Source organism: Megalopta genalis, chromosome 2 (genome assembly GCF_051020955.1).
Source record: "Megalopta genalis isolate 19385.01 chromosome 2, iyMegGena1_principal, whole genome shotgun sequence".
In the NCBI taxonomy this organism is placed as follows: Eukaryota; Metazoa; Arthropoda; class Insecta; order Hymenoptera; family Halictidae; genus Megalopta; species Megalopta genalis.
This window is the reverse complement of record NC_135014.1, coordinates 5,518,230-5,541,184: the sequence shown is the minus strand read 5'-3', so window position 1 is coordinate 5,541,184 and position 22,955 is coordinate 5,518,230. Positions and strand designations below refer to the sequence as shown.

General features: G+C 35.6%; 2 protein-coding genes across 5 annotated transcripts in view; one reads left to right on the top strand and one right to left on the bottom strand.

Annotated features, from left to right (window-relative positions):
* Window positions 1–428: 428 nt before the first annotated feature.
* qm (geranylgeranyl pyrophosphate synthase quemao) lies at window positions 429–3,302 on the top strand. Of its 4 annotated transcripts, XM_076528775.1 has the most exons (7): window positions 441–775; window positions 1,137–1,291; window positions 1,370–1,514; window positions 1,588–1,708; window positions 1,789–1,928; window positions 1,986–2,088; window positions 2,173–3,302. In XM_076528775.1, exons 1-7 carry the CDS (start codon window positions 719–721, stop codon window positions 2,403–2,405), a joined length of 954 nt encoding a protein of 317 aa, XP_076384890.1. In that variant the 5' UTR covers window positions 441–718; the 3' UTR covers window positions 2,406–3,302. The 4 variants fall into 4 exon arrangements, with proteins under 4 accessions (XP_076384889.1, XP_076384887.1, XP_076384890.1 ...); XM_076528774.1 differs by having other exon boundaries at window positions 429–775; window positions 1,813–1,928; window positions 1,986–3,302; XM_076528772.1 differs by having other exon boundaries at window positions 435–775; window positions 1,986–3,302.
* Cad96Ca (tyrosine kinase receptor Cad96Ca) overlaps window positions 3,054–22,955 on the bottom strand; it is a 42,386-nt gene continuing 22,484 nt past the window's right edge. Inside the window, exons 3-8 of the mRNA XM_033466624.2 lie at window positions 20,111–20,223; window positions 12,636–13,059; window positions 10,134–10,310; window positions 9,330–9,680; window positions 8,479–8,784; window positions 3,054–7,650 (exon numbers count right to left, since the gene is read on the bottom strand). Coding sequence (XP_033322515.2) covers window positions 7,414–7,650; window positions 8,479–8,784; window positions 9,330–9,680; window positions 10,134–10,310; window positions 12,636–13,059; window positions 20,111–20,223 — 1,608 coding nt within the window. The 3' untranslated portion in view covers window positions 3,054–7,413. The remainder of the gene's footprint in view (window positions 7,651–8,478; window positions 8,785–9,329; window positions 9,681–10,133; window positions 10,311–12,635; window positions 13,060–20,110; window positions 20,224–22,955) is intronic.

Sequence of the window (22,955 nt, the reverse complement as noted above, 5' to 3'; positions counted from 1 at the left end):
CGAAAATACAATGTATTTGTTACGTGAAATAGAATTAGAACGAAAATGCATAACCGAAAAATAACCGAAAGAAGAACCGAAGAACCGAAACCGAGAGAAACCGATATACCTTATAACAGTTATGAGAATATTTCGATTCTTCGTAACTGTGTCGAGAATCGAAACCGATATCATAACTGTTGTCAACCCCCTGCATGAAAGATATATTTCATGTGCATATATTTTTACATACACATTAAGTAGTAACGAATTTCATTAAATAACATTTTTAGTTAGTGTGATAAAAAATCTACGCTTCATCTTTATTACATTATCTCTGTTTATCAATGTTGTTTAACAGTGACATCTTCAGCATTCGTTCGAAACTCTGAATTATACATTTCAAAAGATTTATGCAGTACTAGGATAATTAAAAATACAAATTTATGTTTCAGAAGTAAAACATCAGGTCTAGAATGATAATAATCTACACAAGAATTAAACATTTAACGACCTTCATTAGAATGTAATCTTAGATTGGAATCAGTTGAAACGCGTCATTCTCTCAGCGCAACGTGACTATACATATAGCAGACGATGATTGAATTGAATGAGCGCGAGTGATACGATAAGTCGATACAGAAGTTTGATTTTCACGTGTAGTCTTTATCGATTGTATTTTATAACATTTTCGTGATTATTGTTACACTCGCTATTGTTTTTCGAGTTTGATCGCAGAATGGAGAACAAAAAAAATATACCGTACTCGGCAGCCGGTGATAAGGAAGAAGATGAGGTTAGTTTTACCGGTGATCTGAGCTTGTGTCCGCTAAGGTTACAGATCTGTCAAAGTGACAATACAATCAAATGAGCAATATAGTGTGAAGCTGTCTATTTTATATATATATATTGGCATTTGAAATTCTACTGAATAAAGTTTTAGATAGTATAAGATGTGTTATAAATTTTAATCATATAAAAATAATTAACAACGAGGTACCTAAACAAGATGTTTCAGGATACATCATTTTCAATGTATTAGTAGTATATGCTTGTTTGTTGATATCTCTCTGATTTTTAAGCTACGCATAACTACCCCTAATTTTCAGTAGTCAGACAATTTTGCGTTTTATAGCTTAGAGTTATTTATTTTGTAGATATTATTGGAACCATTTAGTTATATTCTACAAGTGCCTGGTAAACAGGTCAGAGCAAAATTAGCACAAGCTTTCAATTACTGGTTGAAAATACCGCAGGATAAGCTTCAAGCCGTTGGAGATATAATTCAAATGCTTCATACTTCTAGCCTCTTGTAAGTTTAAAGGCATCATTCGTTTAGATTTTGCTACATTTGTTTTATGTTTGGTTGATTAATGTATGATTTTTTCAGAATTGATGATATTCAAGATAATTCAGTCTTAAGAAGAGGTATTCCTGTAGCACACAATATTTATGGAATAGCTAGTACAATAAATGCTGCAAATTACGTATTGTTCATCGCCTTGGAGAAGGTTATTGCTTTAAATCATCCAGAGGTAAAGAGAAACAAGAATAAAGTTTCTTTTTCCAAGGTAACGTTTGATATAATATTATTTTTATTATTATTAGGGTACGCAAGTATATGTAGAACAGTTATTGGAACTTCATAGAGGTCAAGGTATGGAAATTTATTGGAGAGATAACTATATTTGTCCTTCTGAAACTGCTTATAGACAGATGACTATTCGCAGTAAGTTTGAAATCATAATATAAAAATGACATTAATCGTTTTACAAAGGCAAGGTATTGGAGCTAATTAATATATTATAGAAACTGGTGGACTTTTTAATCTAGCTGTCCGCTTAATGCAATTGTTTTCAAATTGCAAAGAGGATTTCACACCTTTAGCAGGAATTATAGGACTTTATTTTCAAATTCGTGACGATTATTCTAATTTACTCCTTCAGGAGGTAAGTACAGCAGAACAATGTATATTATTGCTATAATATGATGTAACAATCTTATAGTATGCTGAAAATAAGAGCTTTTGTGAAGACTTGTCTGAAGGGAAATTCAGTTTTCCCATAATTCATGCGATACAAAGTCATCCTGAAGATAGACAACTGATGAGTATCCTTCGCTTGGATCTAGATAATGTAACACAATCTATTCACGAGAAATTGAAGCGTTATTCCTTAATAGACTGTCATAAAGATATCTTGAGGCAGCGGACTAAGGACATCGATGTAAAACGTTACTGCATTAATTTATTAGAAAAATTTGGCTCTTTTGCATATACAGAAACTGTGCTCGAAGAATTAGATAAGAAAGCAAGAAATGAGATAGAACGTCTTGGAGGTAATCCTTTGTTAATAGCACTTTTAGACGAAATTTTATTGAATTTTAAAGATAAGGATACTATGCTAAGAAGAAAAGCTGTATCTTAAATTGTCTTCTCAATAATAATATTAATATAAACAAACGTCTGGCTTCACGTAGAGATAGAAACCTATATTGTGACCAGAATATATGTATATACGACTTTAATAACAACTTACAATGTGGAACTAGATATTTGGTACAAAATATCAATATGTATAAATATACATATATAAATATTTAGTTTATTGTCTGTAATCTGTAAGGAAGAAAAACAATAAGATTTGTGATCCACCATTTTTACTCAATATGTAATATAAATTGCGAACAATGAAAATTACGAAACTTGTACTTTCATTGTAATGATATATATTGAATTCAGTAATTTGTCAGAAATAGTACAAATGTAAGGTATTACTTTTGTTACGTACAAAACATTAATTGAAAGCATTCCTATTTACTTTTTAACGAATTCCACAAGAATGCATCTTATATGACAATTCGTCACAATAATATTCGTAAGAATTTGCTATACATTAATGAAACGATGATATATACATTTAAAATTAATAAATATAGTAAACAGCGTTTGTAAAGCGAATTTACATTTAAAATTTCATCTATAAATATTTGAAAGCTTGACTGCCAATTGTAATCGTGCAAAACTTGATTCCAATCATTTTTCATAATCTACCCACTTGTAATGAGACACAGTGTTTAATAAAATGTAATTTATTCTTACAACAAAAAATTATACAATAACTTATCGAACAGTAGGAGATATATGTACAATTTACATTAGTGCATAAGAAGGTTTTACGAGTAATATATTTACAGTAATTAGTCTTATTAGCAACTTTACAATCTAGAATCTAGATTCCAGATGAACAATTTCGAACAATAAATACAAACTTATTTGTCGACCAAAAGTGAATTGCATTTCGAATAAATAAATTCGCATTGAACCCGTACACAAAGTTTTTTCTATCCCGTTAAAATAAAATCGTTGACCATTAATTTTTATAACTTCCATATTCCTTTAAACCCACTGCGTCTAGCAGCTTTATTCGATTCAATTATATTTTAATTTATTCGCCATTATTACAAAATATAAAAGTAATTGTTAGAAATGTATAAGACCGCAACATTTTTTTTTTTAACCCTCGTACGATGAATGTAGAGTTATTATGACTTACTTACAGCTGCCGTTATATTTATTCATTTATTTAAAGTATATTTATTCCGATTGCAAAATGTCTGTAATACATTTTTTATGATCAATATTTTCTTGAAATTTCCATACAGTGCAAAATAATGTTACGTTGGCAAGAATTTTCCGCGATGACAGTGAGTCCAGACAATTCCGACTAGACTTTAAATAATTTAAATAGACTTTAAATTAATAAACTCCTTCAATAACTTATTTTGTTTACTTTACGTCGACAATTATCCGAGTTCTTTCAATAACTTTTGGTCATGCATTTCACACGCATTTGTTCATGCATTCGTTTCTATCGTATTTATCTGTGTATCCAGATTGCTGCAGAGTATCTAAAGTAACGAATCTCAAATAATTCCATTATAAATCATTAACTTCAAATTAGCTTACCTATCAATTTGTAAAAGAAAGTTTCTCTTAATTAGAGTTGTTCCTTTGTCAGAGACTTGACTCTGAAAAATTTGTTGTTGCCAATTTTTTGGAACGGTATGATTATTTTTCAAATTAGTCAAAGTTAAACAACTAGCGTATGATACATCGAAATGTGTAAATAGACTCTTTCGATCTTTTCTGTTTTTCTTAAGGCGCGACTGATAGCAGTTATCATATTCTACTTAATTTTTTTCTTTAAAAATATTATATAATTGATTGGAGCTGCGACTAGTTCACGATGCTCTTTATATGATAGTTTCCTTTCGTTTCGTCCTATATACAATTCGGATAAATATTATAATAATATTAGCCTGAAATTAATTTTACTATGGATTCGAATTGTAGTATAAATTATTCTTCATATTTACATACCAACGTGCAATTAATTAACAACTATCTGATCAGGTAAGAATTACAAGTGCTGTATCATAATCAGAATTGAGCAAAATTTTATTCCAATGACGGATAAAAGATAAAGACTTAACGAGTACAATTTTATTCGCGACTCTATCGAATAAATATTCATTCGAATAAGAATTTATTCGTATGATATTAATAAAAATTATAGAATATAAAGTGCTTTCTCATAGTTTATCGATTTATTTCTTCCGTATTACTTGTTTGAATTATTCGAATAAAGAATTTCTCGAATTATTCAAATAAATAATTATTTGAATAAATAGATAGAATTATTTACAACGAATAATTCGAATAAATAATTTGTAATAAAAAAAGATTCGACTAAAAGAAATTCACTCGGATAATTATCTTAGATCAATATTTATTCGAACAATGCCCAACTCTGATTGTAAAATCCGACCTCCGTAAAAAAAGAATCGTACAAAAATAAATCTGAGTACATTTGAAAACTTGAACTTTTACTTTCACAAACCATCATTAATTTTTTTCTATACAATTTAAATATGATGTAGTAGGTCTGGCAAATTGAAACGTTTGTAAAGATATTGGACAAACTTTTTGGGAACTGAATCAATAACGTGTTTGAAAATTGAAGAATTAAAAAGTGATATACGATTTTCTATTTTTGGCTGTTTTATGAAATGGAAATGACGGACCAGTTCGATCGTATAAAACCTTCATGTCAAATTGACAGTACACCTTTCAGACAAAACTCGATAAAATAAATAAAAATCACATATTCAGTTTTTTAAAGGATGGTCACAAAGGAGATGCTACAATTTCAAATTGGCGATAGGATTCAGCCATGAGAAAAAATTTATAATATTTTTAGAAATGTTTCAAATTGTAGCATTTTTTAGAAAAGACCTATTCTTAGTTATCCACTCTCTGTACTCTATATGAAAATTCTTATAAAAAAAAAATGAATTGCGAATTGTTAAAGTAGAGAATTCAGATATTAGAACGTGCCCAGATTTATCGTCGCACGAATCCTTTTAAAATGATAATATGACAGCTTAAATATCGACAATTTAGTATTCAAATAATCTCTGGAGTCACAGACTAAGTATTTTCATACTTGTTGCAGAACTACGTTAATAATAAAATCACCGAGAAATTAGAATGACTGTAGAAAATAGCTATTTTCAATGAAAGTTCCAATTACAAATGCGTGCATCTATTTCGTTTTCAAACATCCAAAAGTATCCTCGAAAATTAAAGTAATTTTGTCAGTGAAACTAGAACATGAAAATTTATCGTAAAAATTACTGATTCATTCGAACATATTAAAAAATTAATGAATTTCTAAATCTGGATAGAAATAGTGTGTCAAATGTCGAAATCAGAAATTTGTAATTGATCGTTTCGGCTGCTTCGGTAGTTTCACTGTTAACAATAGTGACGTACCAAATATCAGTCGCTTTCGTTGGAAATATACGAACGGATAAACTTTCATCAACGAAATTTGAACGCACGATACATTCTGTCGTGCGGAAGGTGCGCAATCGCGTTTGGTAATACTATGACGGACAATGCTTCCTACGCATGAATTCCTTTGTAAACCAAAGATTAACGGCTGGGATCACGTACGCGTGATTTCGCTTAATTCATCGTTCGGTAACTTCGATCGATCTGACACTCTCTCTCTCTCTCTCTCTCTCTCTCTGCCCATCATGGAAATCAATCCGATAAATTGTCGTAATAATTACACCGCGTTCGTGCTTATCGTTTTATTACTCTTCCGGCACATTTCGATCGATGTAATTTATTATTAGTTGTGCCGATAATCGGTGATCGTGTCAACCGATGCGTTCATACGATCAATAATCTATCTTTTATGCCTTCTTTTTTCTTTTTAATCGACTCTAATTGGCGATCAGATTAAAAATGTTCTCGCATCGGCGATTTGAATCGTGAATAATTGATACGTTAAATAATGCGTCGCTTTATTGAACCAGCGGTTACATCGTTCGACTTATGGACGACAATCTAAATAATCGATTTTTAAAGAAAGCACAACACTTTCCAAGCTCGTTACGCCCAATTGCTCGATCAGCAATGGAAGTTAATTACTAGGAGCTCTGTAACTAGATGTTGCTTTTCAAATGCACTGGGTTAAGAAGAGGACACGCGGATAATTGAAAGTTGCAGCGAAAATTGTGTCATACTGTACAGTAAAATTTAATCTTGTAGATAGTAAAAAGCAAATTACTTTTTCCTTTCGGTAGAAACAAATCGATGATCGAATAACGTCGTCGGCCGACGTCGCGAAATTGTAACTTTTCTCAGTCTGTCTCCGTTTTATATACAGGGTGTCCCAGGTTTTAATGTTCAAACTTTGTCAGTGTATTCTGTGGCACGAAGTGAGAAAAAGATGTTATGTAAACATAGGTCATATAGAGCTTTATTAAGAAGTTATAACAAAAATTCGTTCAATGAAATGAAAGAGAATAGAAACGAAATTCGCACGGTCATAAATTCGATCTTCGATCGATGTCAATCATGTATTGTCAACGACGATAGACATTTCGAAATGTATTAATAAACACAGCTTACATAAACACACGGCATGTGCTGATCTATTCAAGCCAATGCTCGCAGTAACAGCAAGTTGATTACTATTCCTATATTCTGAATTTTTGTTATAACTTCTTAATAAAGCTCTGTATGACCTATGTTTACATAACATTTTTTTCTTACTTTGTGCCATGGAATACACTGGCAAAGTTTGAACATTAAAACCTGGGACACCCAGTATATATTAATCACGGCGAACCTGGGCCAATGTTTGGCCCTTATCGATCGGATCTACGTACCCGTTAATTCTACGATTACAAAGTCTAATCTATCTTAGGATCACCAAGAGTATTAATTATTTGGCTCGACTCGCAACAGACGCCACGTCAATTCCACAAGAACCATCGGTCGATGCTTTTGAAACTTTTGCTTACGCACTTTGTTCTTCTCACAGCAGGAACGAAAATCGTATAGTTCAGCTGTGTCGTTCACAATTTTTCACCGCTAAGATTGAGCACGTTGTAATACGAATGGTCGGGGAACCTGTCCAATTCGATGTAGTCCGTTTCGTCGAGTAAGAGGCCCTCTGTCAGTCCCACCAGTTCCCCAAAGGAGGGCCTGCAAGCTGGGTCCTTGTCCCAGCAATAATACATGATGTTGTACAGCTCTCTCTTACAGTGTTCTGGCCTGTCTAGCCTGTAGCCTTCTTTGATCCTTCTCATCACCTGCAACACACGTTCGAAACGTCTATCATTCTGAACAGTCTCTTTTCGAACGATCCATGTTTCTGGTTTTGTTCGAGCAACTGCTGTTTTCCCTCCATAACGTCGCGGTTTTTATATCTGCCGCCTCATAACACAACCGATTGCGAGGCAGCAGCGAATCTTTATGCGAAATACAAATTGACTGCATCTGTTGCAAAAGATAGGGGTAACTTAAAAGTTGCATTTTCCTTAATAATTTTAGCAGATCGAAGGCAATATGTTGGCGTTATTAAATGTTTCTAATTTTTCTACCGTTTTATATTACAATATAAATTATTCAATATAAATTATTAATTACAATATATATATATATAATATATATAATAATATATATATTTAATATATTTTAATATATTTTAATATAATATAATATATTAATACAATATATAGAATAATAATATAGAATTAGTATATGTATATATATATATATATATATACATATATATATATATATATATATATATATATATATATATATATTGTAATTCTATATTGTTATTATTATTATATATATATATATATATATATATATATATATTATTTATCTTTGTCATGACAATTGAATTAGACTGCAGGATTTTTGGTCTCGTTATCACACCCAAGACCTTCGGTCAAGTTTAACAAAATGCTGATCTTCTCTGAAACAAAATGTTCCCTCTAACGAGAACGACAAACATTTCTTTCCCAGTTCTGACAAATTAGTAGTTCAAAGGGAAAAGCTTTCGATATACAACTCGAATATCAATGCTGCGTTATTATTTTCGGATTAATCAGTCGAAGAATGTATACCTCCGCAGCAGCCAATCCGGGATAAGGCGTTGACCCTAACGTAACGATCTCCCAAATCAATACGCCGAAGCTCCATATATCCGATTTCACGGAAAATATGTTATCGTACAAGCTCTCTGGCGCCATCCACCTAATGGGCAGTCGGCCCTCAGACTTCCTTTCATAGATTTGATTGGCAGCCACGTCTCGGGCAAACCCGAAGTCCGCGACTTTGCACGCGCGGTTTTCGTCAATCAATATGTTCCTCGCGGCTAGATCACGGTGTATGATTCCTTTGGACGCCAAGTACTCCATACCTTTGGCTATCTGTAAATAAAAAAACGCGAATCATTTTACGTGGTCGGTCGACATCTGCGGACGAAAGCATGTGCTGTGACGTCACAGTTATTGAAACAATTTTATTCAACGCCTTGTGCGTAGTTCGTTCGAGGTTATTTGTCAATAGTTCTTCGAGAAATTAAGCGGTTATTAATTCGTTCCTTGGATTTACATGCAAGTTTATGTGCAAATTTAATTACAAGCTTGTTTAATAACTGCGCGTATATAAAACACATGTTTTTCTTTTTTTGAGATATCGTCGTCCGAAGTTCTGACTATTAATTCTTATTAAATGTTGTGTTTTAAATTGCGTTATTTTTTGAGCCTATTGAATACATCTTCGATCATTCTTTTTTTTTTTAATAAATACGTAAATCGAATAAAGAAATATCTACAGTTACGAATAAATATCAACCGAATGTCCATGTTCTCAAAATGGAGCAGAGAGTGGAGGAACAATACGTTCAATTGCTAGGAACGAAACAGCTTTAGGGCTTTCATCATGTTTAACCGTTAAAACGTCGCCGATGTACCTGGTAAACGAAACCAGTCAGATCCCTGGACGTTAATCCAGGCCCCCCGTGGTTTCTTTCTTCCCTCGACGCTCTCAGAAAGCTTTGCAACTTTCCGCCGCTGACGTACTCTAATATAACGAACATAGGCTCGCGCTCTGTACAACAGCCCAGCAGCCTAACAACGTTAGGATGAGGATCCAGATTCTTCATGACTCTGAGCTCTTGCGCGAGATCCAGTCGTTCTCTCTCCGTCGCATTCTCTTTCAGTGTTTTCACCGCGACTATGGTCGTTCCAGACTTCCCGTCTATGTCCAGGGCCTCGCATTTCCAAACTTGTCCGAAACAACCCTCTCCGAGAATATTGAAGACCTGTCGCGATCCCAACAAGTTGCTATTTATTTTCTTTTTTCTTTTTATCGACCATCAAACTTTTCGTATTATATAATATATATAATATCATATATTATAATATATAATATTATATATTATATATTATATATTATATATTATATATTATATATTATATATTATATATTATATAATACATTATATATTATAATTATATTTTATTTATTTATACATTATATATTATAATATATTATATTATATTATTATATGCGAGATATGCGAGAATGTTGCCGATGAAAATCGTAGGTTTTTCATCGCAACGCGGTAACAATGATCCCTTAGCAAGTGGATGCGCGAAGAAGAGACTGGGAGTTTCACCTTTTTTTTTTAATGAAATTCTACTATTCGAATATATTTCTCGCGAACACCCAGTACGTTTTAAGATCCCGGATTCCACTTAACCCTGTCACTGACCTTCAGCCGGTGTCGAGGAAATTCCCATTTATCTTCTTGTTTATTCTGTGCACCGGCTTGACTGTCTTTTTCCCAGGGTTCGTATCGATTGTTATGAGCCTTCGGGCCACGCCATCTTTTTAAAACGAGAGATGGATCGTCCGATATATTCGAAACACTCACCGAGGCTTGCTCTTTCTGCAACAAATCATAGACAGCTAAAAATAAAAAGAGAAATTAAACAGGCCATCCCTGAGAAGTTAAGAACGTAGCCAGACTGCTTTTGGTCTATTGGAATTATTTAACGATGACGCTGCGTTTCATTTGGCGTTCGTTTCGTACGATCGATTCGGAGATTTTTTTTTATTTTGCAAAAGGAACCTCCAACTGATAATTCGAAGAAAATCGCGAACAAATTCTCTGAGAATATCGTATCCACTTTCAAGAATCGATCATTGCATTCTGTCTTGTACTTGCGTAAAGATAGTGCCAAATTTAAAGTATGCAGCCACTTTTTGGCGCAAACTCTCACGTTTGAAGAAGAACATAATTCGAATAAGATGGATTACGCGTTTCAAGAAAATGAAGGATCTTTATGAATTCGAATTATTTTCAATATGAAATCTTAATAATATTAGGTTGGCGCATACGAAATGTCGGATTTTCTTTACATTTGAACGTTTTTCTGCCTGTTTTTCGTTATGCTTTTGTTTTTCGCATAATCTAAAGATCTAAAGATCTTCTAAAAGATCATCTAAAGGTTAGAATTTCTTTAAGACAGGCATCTATGCATTAAAATCTCGTTGAGAAAAGTGTATTCAAATAAATGGAGCATATTTTGATCGAATAAACAGCTTTTGAAAGAAAGATATGCAGTTTTAACCCTTTGCACTCCGCTGTCCCCTCTCGTGGGACATCGTAATTCTAAAAACGTGGAACCATTTTTAACGGGTATTTGCTTAAGCACCGCCAGTTCATCAGCACTTACAGTATTGTAGGTACGAAGGAAATATTCGTTACAGAATGAAAATTCAGTATTGATACTCTTCACTGATGGCAACATTGAGATCCTATTGAAAATTTCCATGTCGCAATTGAAATTTAAAAACTCTCAAATGCTGACTGGTCCAGTGATTCCCGTGTTTGCTCGAGGTTACGTTTTGCTTTTGTATTTTTCCCAATATTGTTTGCATACTTTCTGGTTTCAATCCATCGCAATAAATGCAGGTATAAATAATGTAATTTTTATAAAATAAGAATATGAGAATGATAACTACAACAAATACTTGTTCCAATTAAGTAAAAATAGCATTAAATTCGAACTAAAGCTATGAACACGCGGATTTCAACACAGAAAATATCTGAGACCTTTCTTTCACGTTAGTCACCTGGTTATTGAGCGTCAGCGTAAAATTTAACCCTTTGCACTCCGCTGTCCCCTCTCGTGGGACATCGTAATTCTAGCATATCACTCGGATGTCCCCTCTCGTGAGACATTCAAGTTTATTAGTGGTTACGGGGAATTGAGTTATTTCAGCGCAACTTTTTCAGACATGCATGTTTCCCTAAAGTTTTCTCTTGAAATCGCACAAGAAATCGAATCAAAATATAGTAAAATTACTAAGATATATACAAGAAATGTCAGCGGGTTTTGACGAGAACGTGAGAGGCGTGCTCACGACGGTTCGAGCATTTCAAAGGCGCCACTTGAAAAGAGCGATAAGGCAAGTTTGTAGAAGAAAGATCGGTATGCGAATATAGCACGCACTGTATAGTGAGATTTATAATCATAAAATCTGGAGGAAAAGATTTTTAAAGCTGAACTCAGTCTGGTTTGAAGCGTCGAGCGCTATAGATAGATCTAACGAATGAGAAAATCGGAAAAGTGATTCTTCTCTTGGTAAATAAATTGTTTGGTAAAAGTTTTTTCGGTAAATATCATCTTGTGTGAGTTAGTAATAACAATTAGAAATTTTCAACCTATGTATTTATTCATATTTTTTATTAGAATAATGGTAAAACGTTCAAACACGAATGAGTCTCATGACACAAGTAGTAGCGAAGATGAGCTCCAGATAGACGTTTATACAGATATGTTAGAAAGATTAACTTTAGAAGGTTTTCTTCTACAGTTAGTCTATCGTTTTGATAGCAGTGATAATGATATCGTCCAAGCAACAAGGCGACGAGAGAAAGAGTTCGCATAGATAGCGATTACAACAACAAAACAAAATTACAAAACAAACAATAATAAAATTATAGAAAATAAAATATTGATCTTTTGCAAATTTCTCGATTTCAGCCAAATTCATATAAGTCCAATATCATTATAATATGTTAGTTAGTTCCAAAACCATACTAAATAATACGAGGGTCTGCAAATGCCCGTTTCTGCCGAAAAGCGGCGCTGAGTAGCTGGTAGCCAACGTCCAGAATGGTTCGGAGTGCTAAGGGTTAAATATATTCACTTAAAAATCCGATATTTCATACGCGCCAACCTAATAATTTGACGTGTCCACGCACCGTGTCTTTTTTGGATTTCTTAGTGCTGCAGAATTTATTTCGCAGAGACCAGGCACCCATGCCAAGGCCTACCACGAGTACGCAGACAGCTGTGACTGGCACCAAAGTCATCGAAATGTCTTGAGAGGGTGGTGCCTCGGCAGGTGTTATTTTCGAGCTCAATGGTGGGCCCTCGACCTCGTTCTCCTCCATAGATCGTACGTGAGGACCGGCAGCATTGTCATCTATCTTCCCCTCGGGCTCCTTCGCCTCCTCCGGCTGCAACCTGGTTGTTTTTGGTATGGAGACCGGTATAGACACCGGTGGCGATGGTAACGCTGGTTTATGAGGTAATCCTGGTCTCGGATAGTTCTGCAGGCTCGGCAGGCCCAGAAGAGGCGGTCTTATTCGACTCGAGGGCCCGTGTTGCCCTGGGAAAGGATTCCTGTCGATGAAAGAACATAGAATTAAATTCAAGGCATTGTGATAGAATTGATATCTCGATGCAGTTACCAGCTGTGCATGAGCTGCGAGAATCTCATTCGAACGATTCACAAAGAACGAATTTATTTTCGCAAATAACATTTTTCTATACGCATCGTAAAGCGATTTATTAAGAAAAATAAAGACTTTTAGTACATATTTCGGTGACGCAAAGTCGAGCGTACATGTCGCGAATTTGCGTTGTAGCAATTAATGTCTACAAATTAAACGTTTCGCCGTCGTAAAATGAGAATTAAAAAGCGGTTAATCGATTCTTCTCTTGTACGTTACATTTTTTCACGGAGAGATATTTCATTTACTAATTTTTGTTCGTAAAATTCTTAAACGTATCGTTCGAATTTATTTGTTAGGTTATTTTATTTACTTGTTAGATTTTGTGAGAAAATTGTGTTCTTTTATTATTCGAACAAATGAGGCCATTTTTTGAAATTTCGTATGTAACTGTATACTGAATGTAAAAGTGGGACAAATGTGGATAACACGAGTTAGCATCTGACATGAGACATCATAAATTCTAGATTAAGAAGTAACAAAATCTAAATATCATCGAAGCGATCATTGAAATATCATCGAAATCTTCATTTCCCAAATCCTGCCTAGATTTGACGTTCCAGATAAATTGTCAGAAAACAGGAAAAAGGGATTAGCAGTATTTAGTATTTAGTATTATTATAATATATATTATTATATATATATTATTATTATATATTTATTAATATATAATAATATATATTATTATTTATAATTTAGTATTTAGTATTATTTTTATTTTTATATTTTATTTATTCTTTTATTTTTCATTTTCAATATTTATTTAGTATTTTCGATTTCAAACTTATCTGCCACAATCGGATCGGAATACTATCCGTAAAAGGACTACGAGATGCGCGAGCTGCTCAGTGGAAATTCAAAGACCGATTCGTGAAAGAATCTCCAGCGATTGCCATCGACCCAGTCCGTCCTCTCCCATAGGAAGGTAAAAAATAAAAACGCGAACCACCGATGCGTCCGCGGGGCTCCGTTGAATTCCTTAATAAAAAATATCGTCAGCGATTCTTTTCACACAGGTGGTTGGGCCAGGTTGCATTTAAAACCGCGGAATCGATGCTCTCGCCCTTAGAGAAACACGATCCCATTCAATGCGGGCTCCGTCGCTACACAACGGAACATGTTAGCACCTACGATTTCTATAGGTGTGTCTTGCGAGCTAAATTGGCTCTTCCGTACAACTCGACGCTTTTCTTTAGCCGCCCTTTTGACTGTGCGCGAAGGTACTCCTCAATGGGGGAAGGCCTTCAACCGTGCCTGACACGTGCATCACACGGATTCAGCCCGTTCCATCATCCTCTCCGGCGTGACCCTCATAAAGGTTTCATCTTTCATACAATTTGCGACCGACTTTCCAAGGAGCGTCGAACTTCGGTTACCAAAAGGACGCCGGGGCCTGTTTTATGCACGCGGTGCTCAACATCTCTCGCGAATGAACGGTAACGTAGGCACAACTCACACGCCGAATTAACTTTGTGCGAGCGGATTGAATAAATGACGAGTTGTTTCAGCGCTCGGTGGACTGTATTTGCTAGATTTTACTGCAACTTGGTGACAAGTGGGGAGTTGAACGTGCACCGTATAATGCGCGCTCGTTAAAAAAAGCAGGTGCGCAGCAACAGGGCTTGACCGCGTCGACCTGAATCGTTCGCGTTGCCATGACTCGTCGCAGCTACGCTGCTGGACAAGATGATAAGGCACCGCGATAAAACAAGGTACTAGCTTTGCCATAATATATGTGGAAATTAAATAAATCGTTCGATCCATTTGTTATTTCTACAAAAAGACGTGAAATTTTGTGTGGGCCGAATGATAAGGCATACGTGGAAAATGAATTCACAACAAAATGAGATACTAGTTTTGACGTAATATACGAAGAAATTAAAACAATCGTTCGACCTATTTGTTATTTGTACAAAAAAAAACATAAAATTTCGTGTGGACTAAATAATAAAGCACTTTGAATATGAAATAACAAAAGCATTAAAATGCAATCAAATTGCATAGTAATAGTTCGTTTAAGTTTTAGTAATGTATGGGCCGTCCTTTAGGTTGCACCACTTCAATCATTTTTCTTGGTAAACATCTATACAGATCCTTTATATACTACCGGCCCAAGCTTTCCCAAGCTTCTAAAATTGGAGGTTTTAATTCGGGCACTGTGTTATAATGCTTTCCACCTTCGCATAATGTTCGACTGAGATTTCCCCAAACATTCTCGATAATGCTTAGGTCAGGAGACCTTGCTGACCGATTTAAAACCTTTACGTTTTCCGTTTCAAAATAACTTTTTAATGTGAGAGCAGTATACACAGCTGCACATTATCTTGCTGAAATATACATTTTGTCCCAGCGATTCTGCGAACATATGTCTCTATCTGTTCCTTAATTAAATTTAAATAGATTGCAGCATTCATAGGGCCTTGAATAAATTTTATTTCCGTCTTTCCTCTGTTTCCTCTATTTCCTTATTTCAGTCTTCCTTCCGATACCTGTCCGTATCAATACTGTACCTCCATCGCATTGTCGACAACTTAACGCACTTTGTTCCTTTCTTAAATCGTGGAAATAGTATTTACATCCATCTGGACCATCCAGGTTAAGTTTTTCTTCATCCGTGAATATAATACGCTCCCATTGCTTTTTCTGTTGCATATGCTCTATTGCAGAACTTAATCGCCGACAATGTGATGATGGTACAACAATGATAAGGGCCAGGGGTATTGGCTATAGAGGAAAGACGGAAATAAAATTTATTCAAGGCCGTATGAACAGTGCTGTCTACTTAAATTTAATCAAGGAACAGATAGGGACCTACGCTCGCAAAGTTGCTGGGACAAAATATACAGGGCGTCCTAAAATTATGGTACTTCCGGAAAGTGAAGGATTCCTGAGGTCATTTGAAGTAACTTTTTCCTTAGCGAAAATGCAATCTGCGGCTTCGTTTACGAGTTATTAACGGAAAACAGTGACCAATGAGAGGCGAGCACTCGACTGGCGCGAGGTGGCGCGAGTCAATCGGCAGAATTGGGCTTCGTGCGCTCGTTGATTGGGGCCGTCTCGCTCCGGTCGTGCTCGCTCTCCGATTGGTCAGTGTTTTTCGTTAATAACTCGTAAAGAAAGCCGCGGTTTGCATTTTCGCTAAGGAAAAAGTTACTTCAAATGACCTCAGGAACCCCTCTTTTCTCGGAAATGCCATAATTTTGGAACATATATATAGTATTTCGGGTCCGAAAAATTAGTAAGTATTCTTCAGACATTCTGAAATAAGGATAAACAGCGCTTTTTTTTAAATTATCACTGTCACGTGGTAGAAAAAAAATCGAAAGTTCGTGCTCCATGACTTGTTCATGGATTCGAACACGGCACGGAGCCTTCCTTCTTCTGTCAAACTCCGCGGTCGGAGCACGTTGTGCTCGAACGATGGACCACGTTGTAATTCACGCCCTCGCCTCTCATTGGCCAGTGTTTTTCGTTAATGACTCGCAAACGAAGCCGCGGATTGCATTTTCGCTAAGGAAAAACTTATCTTCAAATGTCCTCAGGTATCCTTCATTTCCTGGAAGTGCCATAATTTTGGGACAAAATATATATTTCGAGCCGCAAGGCTCGGATAATCGTATCTCCTCTCCTCAAATTGTCCATTTTTGTCCTCAATCTGAGCGTCGATTAGGAAGAATTTACTGTATTTTTAAATGCATAAACTTCTTAAGACAAGAAGTTATCTTCCATATGATCGCTGCTTCTTGAAATTAACCCAAGACATTCCAATTTTGCATAAAGATTTGCAATTTAGCCATCATACTCTAATGCATTTATAAGCTGCCTTCAGTCCGACGACGTCGACTTGGTCGCGATGCCCGGAATTCGAGTCATCATTAACGAAGTTTTCTTCAAACTATGTTGCTTCGCAAACGATCTTCGAGTTGGTGTTTCGTGTGGCTTCAACGTGAACATACGTAGCTTGATATGCATTTTGATGTTCAGCATGAGATCTGGTACTGCATCCCGATATTCCGTAAATGATAATTCAATGGAACGTAATCAGATTCCGAGCCATAATCGGACTTACAATTAGCCAAAATGTAGTTCGGACCTAATTCACATCTGTTCCAAAATTGGTACAGATCTATTCTCTACAAAAGTAACGCAACATCCGTTATTACAGATACTGTAATTGAACGAACAACCTCTGATGGTCAGATATTGCTAATGCGTTATCGTCTAATAAGTTGTTAATAAATCGCCAATTAAGAAATTGGCACAAAGTGAAGAAGAGAATATCTAATATCTCATTAACGCTAGATTTACGGAATAGATTCAGAAAAACCAGCTGTTTCATATTAGTTTATAAAAGTAACAATAAGATATTTATTCTGATTTTGAACAAGTGTTATTTTATAACATTTGCCGTAAGTAACATATAAATTGAATGAATAACTCATAAATGTATCTTTACGATATGAATAATTAAAAAATTAGTGACCCTTCATTTTGACGGGTCCCGTAAATCTACTATAAAACACTAAACTTCCCACCGCCGGTCAAATGACCGGTTCCACATTTTTTTATTTCATAATTATTGAAGTCGTAAAGCCGCATCCATTAAAAACTGAATCGAATATAAAAATTGTGAAAATGTTGAATAAATTCTATCCTGTAATTCTTACGACAGACAATTCTCGTTAGCCGCTTTTAGACCTCGGTAGCTTTAAGTTAATTAAGTTAATTTATGATTTTACACATAAAAATTATTGTTAGCGTTACTAGGTTAATGGAGAAACTTTCGCACAGTCTCTGTGCGAAATGAAAATTTTCATCTTTTGCAATTTTATCAGTTTGGAAATAATGTAACCGTATTTAAAATTTTTTCGAATGCTTTCTCTTATTTCGTGTTTCGCCTATTATTTATTGTTCGCTATAGACGCATCAAATCCGCTACCTGTAGCGCATAATCTACTCGTGGTTAGGAAGACGTTCATTTCGCTACGCTTCACCACATTCTTAACCTTTTAGGTACGGCTGAATTCTGCGCGAGGCTATTTCTCTAGTCGGCAGAGTCTGATATGTACTGTACAGAGTCTGATACTGTATATTCTGTCTGTATATACAGGATGTCCCAAAAATGTCTCGCAATCTGAAAGTGGCGGGTTCCTCAGGCCATTTGAAGCAATTTTTTCCTTTACAAAAATTTTCTCCGAGGCACTGTTAACGAGTTATTAACGAAAAACGGTGACCAATAAGAGGCGAGCTCGGCTGGCGCGAGGCGATCGAGCCAATGAGCGGAACTGGGCTTCGCGCGCTGGTTGGCTGGACCGCCTCGCGTCAGCCGTACTCGATTCTTATTGGTCACTGTTTTTCATTAATAACTCGTTAACGGTGCCTCGGAGAAAATTTTTGTAAAGGTAGAAGTTGCTTCAAATGATCCGAGGAACCCACCATTTCCGGATTGCGAGACATTTTTGGGACACCCTGCAGACTGTCGTAAATCGATGTGAAGACAAAAGAAGTGTGAAACAATGCATATGAAGACGATTATTTGGTTCAAACGATGAGCGAGTGAGCTACTAGAGCAAGCCACTATAGTGGCGCGTCGTTCAGAGAGATGACATCCGCGAAAGCCACTATAGTGGCGCGTCGTGCCTAAAAGGTTAAACAGAAGTCCCATTCCGTAAAATATTAGACACTGAAATTAATTCCCACCCCCGCGTGAGCCACATATTTTTCCGAGATCGGAAAGGCCGCTGTTCCGTCACGTTGTCACGGCCGTATCGATTCATCATTAATTTCATGCTATTTCAATTAACAACCGAGACACAGTCACAGGATCGATATAAAAATAAAAAGATCATAGCTTCCAAGAGGCCGGCTGATTTCCCGCTGTGCTTCATTTCAATTTTACTTTAGAACAAAGAGCCCCAACTGTTCCGTTGTATGACGGAGTCTTAATTCCCAGGGACCGAAGGCCCAAAGAAATAGATTTTTATACACTTTGACGAAACAACCGAAATTCGAGATCACCCGTAGTACGCTATTTCGTCAAAAGCCGTTTCCGTCTTCTACTCAAGTATTTCCTTTATGATCCACAGTTGGTTACCAAATGTCATTTCCCAGTCGTTCTTTTTTTTATGGTATGCATGTTCCACCGAGAAAAGTCATTTTCCAGACTATTGTTTGCTACGGCTAATTCTTGGGACACTCGGATTCTTCGTGTACGTCACCCGAGGGTACGAGCACTAGCTGCGGGTGACCCTTAGTTTGGGGCGGTCACTTTCATAATTTTGCGAACCGATCAGTCAGGACGACCGTTTCCCTCACTTCTCGCAAGTATTGAATAATCCACGAATCCGACTATCTCAATTTTAGAACACACCCACGCCGAGTTTACCTCCGAGAACACGCAACAGGCAGTCTATCATCAACCCGAACACAAAATAGTTTATTCGCTAAAAAATCTACTCTGAATCGGTGTTAAGTTTAATATTGAAATATATTACAAGTTAAAAAAAAAAGGGAAACACAGCTTATTATCCCTATCATCCTAAAAAATCGTAGGGAACCGCGTATATCAAATACGCGGAAAAACACCAACATTTAATCGGCACATCCACTGAGAAACATTTACTGAAACATTTCTCTTAAAAAGTCTATAACTATCTATAAAATATCTATAAATATCTATAAAATCTATAACTTTTACGATCGCCAACTGCGCTTGCAAGTTTTAACGACCATTTGACATAATTAATAACCCCAGAATCTTTTTCCACTACAACATTTCTTCGTCGCGAAACTGTACGGGGAATGCGGCGGGTCGTTCGCGCTTGCGAAAAACGTTGAGAAAAGATTGAAGTCCGCGAATTTGCAGGGGATAGGAAGTCGAGGAGGTATCGTGGCTCTGATCTCAATCGGTTCACCGATGCTGTCCCTGACAGTTAACCTACCTGGTGTGTCCTCCATTGGGGCCCGAAGTGTTTTTAATGGTGACGTAGACCTCGGTCTTTGTCGTGAGCTGGCCATCGGAGACGGTCACGTAGAGGAACAGGTTCTGGCCTCCCTGGAACCAAGTAGCAAGAAACGACGTTCAATCTCTGGGCATCGACCATATGTGGCTCGTCGCGTTGCGTTCACGTCGTTCCGAAATACAGTAAGTTCTCCCTAATTGACGCTCAGATTGTGCAGGAAAATGGACAATTCGGGAAGAAAAGGCACGATCATCCGAGACTTGCGGCTCGTTTTTATAATTGTTGACGATTGGTAACTGTAAAAACGAGTTGCAAGGCTCGAATAATCGTATCTCCTCTTCCGGAACTGTCCATTTTTGTATACAATCTGAGCGTCAATTACGGAGAATTTATTGTACAATCCCTAATTGACGCTCAGATTGTGCAGAAAAATGAACAATTTGGGAAGAAAAGATATGACTATTCAAGCCTTGCAGCTCGTTTTTATAATTGTTGACAATTGGTAACTATAAAAACGAGTTGCAAGGCTCGAATAATCGTATCTCCTCTTCCCGAATTGTCCATTTTTGTACACAATTTGAGCGTCAATTAGGGAGAATTTATTGTACAATCCCTAATTGACGCTCAGATTGTGCAGAAAAATGAACAATTTGGGAAGAAAAGATATGACTATTCAAGCCTTGCAGCTCGTTTTTATAATTGTTGACAATTGGTAACTGTAAAAACGAGTTGCAAGGCTCGAATAATGGTATCTCGTCTTCCCAAATTGTCCACTTTTGTGCACAATCTGAGCGTGAATTAGGGAGACATTACTGTAAACGGCCACGAGACGCTCCTTTTGCCCCATTGCCGGTGCAATTTATCCCCCAACACATTCGCTGCTTTGCCGTCCGTACAATAAAGCCGATAAGATTACGTGCTCGGTTTTAAAACTGAACTTCTGCGTTTAAATATTTAACATATGCTTAGATTTGCGAAATGCAAGGAAGTTGAAAGGCAACCTTAACTTCGCCAACTTAGTTTCTTCAATCCTTGGCAACTTAGTAGTGTCTAATGGACTCGCCTACGAGTCGATTTATATACAAAATGATTAAGAAATTAACGTGCGTAAATTGTTTTCCTAAATAAATAATATCGTTTACGATTTGCTTAATTTTAACGTAGAATTGTTGAGACTTTTTAGAGTCTGCAAACTCAAAAATTTCAATCTTCAGCCGTCTCTCGATTTTCCAATTGAATCTGTGCTGATCTGAATTTATTTAATTTAGTTTATTTAATTAATCTTAATCTCGGACTGACACGATAGTAACAATCAATACAATTAAGTTTACGAATGCCTTCTTGATAAATTAAAAATCTAGCTGGTCTCAGATAAATCGCCATTTATTCGGAATCAGAGAAAATCGCATGAAATTGACAGACCTAGAAGAAGATTAAATTAATTATTACGAAATTTTGTAAGGTAACATTTGTCACATTCGTGACAAGGCCGATCTTTGAGTCTAATCAAAAGTTCCTTTTCGGTGGCAATTAAAATCGAAATAAACACGGTACGAATGAGGTTGCAACGAGGTAATGCGAGACCAGGTCTGCGCAACGGTGAGCACAGAACATCCCACTTGGGAAGGTTAATTTTATGAGACGCGAGGTGGAGAAGCTGGCGAATCGTCGAGCCGCACACGCGAATGCCTTGTGCACGCATTGTACAGAAATCGAAAGGAATACGTAGGAGGAAGTAACGACTGATTGATTCACGCGTGCGAATTACTTGATTTCGTCTAATTAATCCTGAAGCAATCGAAGCTGTTTTAATTCCGGGATCCAGACAATTCGTCTGATGCAGAACATGTTGATGACGCATAACTTTTCCATTTTATGCGTGTGAAAATTTATATATAATACTTAATTATTATATAATATAATATAATATAATATAATATAATATAATATAATATAATATAATATAATAATGCTATAATATAATATAATATAATATAATAATGCTATAATATTATATTATATAATATAATAATGCTATAATATTATATTATATAATATAATAATGCTATAATATTATATTATATTATAATACTCTTAATTATACTTATTATAGAATACTTAATAATTATTGTACTTTGCTGTTTTATAGTATGCCATTTCTACATTAGTATAAATTAGGTTGTATCGATGCACTATTTTAACCCATTAACTGCCACGTCAATATTGTTTATAGCAAACGGTGTGTATTATGTATTTCGTTCCTTTTCAACAAGTGAACAAATTTGGAACAAATTATGATATTTATGAAATTGTGAAATTGTGAACAAATTATCATATTTAAAGCATGATATTTTCGGTTTGATTTTTATATTATAATTAAATATCATACACACACACACACACATAAATATGTAATTTAGGGGTTATTGTATCTATGTGTTGCCTACTTTGTTTTTCATGCAATAAAAAGAATTTTTTCTCTTTTTCTTATTCATGCAACCTGCCACAACCCCCATTTGGGACTCTTTAAAAAATATAAAATATTTTAACGACAAAACATAATTTGAATATGATGATATTGTTACACAACTTTTTGCGCATATTCATAACTTTTCCCGTCAAAAATTCCAAAATGTAATTTGGCGGTTAATGGATTAACAAGTTCTTGCGAATTTCAGCAAGTTTGATGTCTCGCAACGATTCGTGAAATTTTTGAAATTGGTTCCTTGGGATCCTAGATAATTATTTCGATGTAAGCCTATTTTTGACATCCGATTATTGCCGATAATTCTGCCATCAATTTTAAGCAATCTTTTTACTAAAA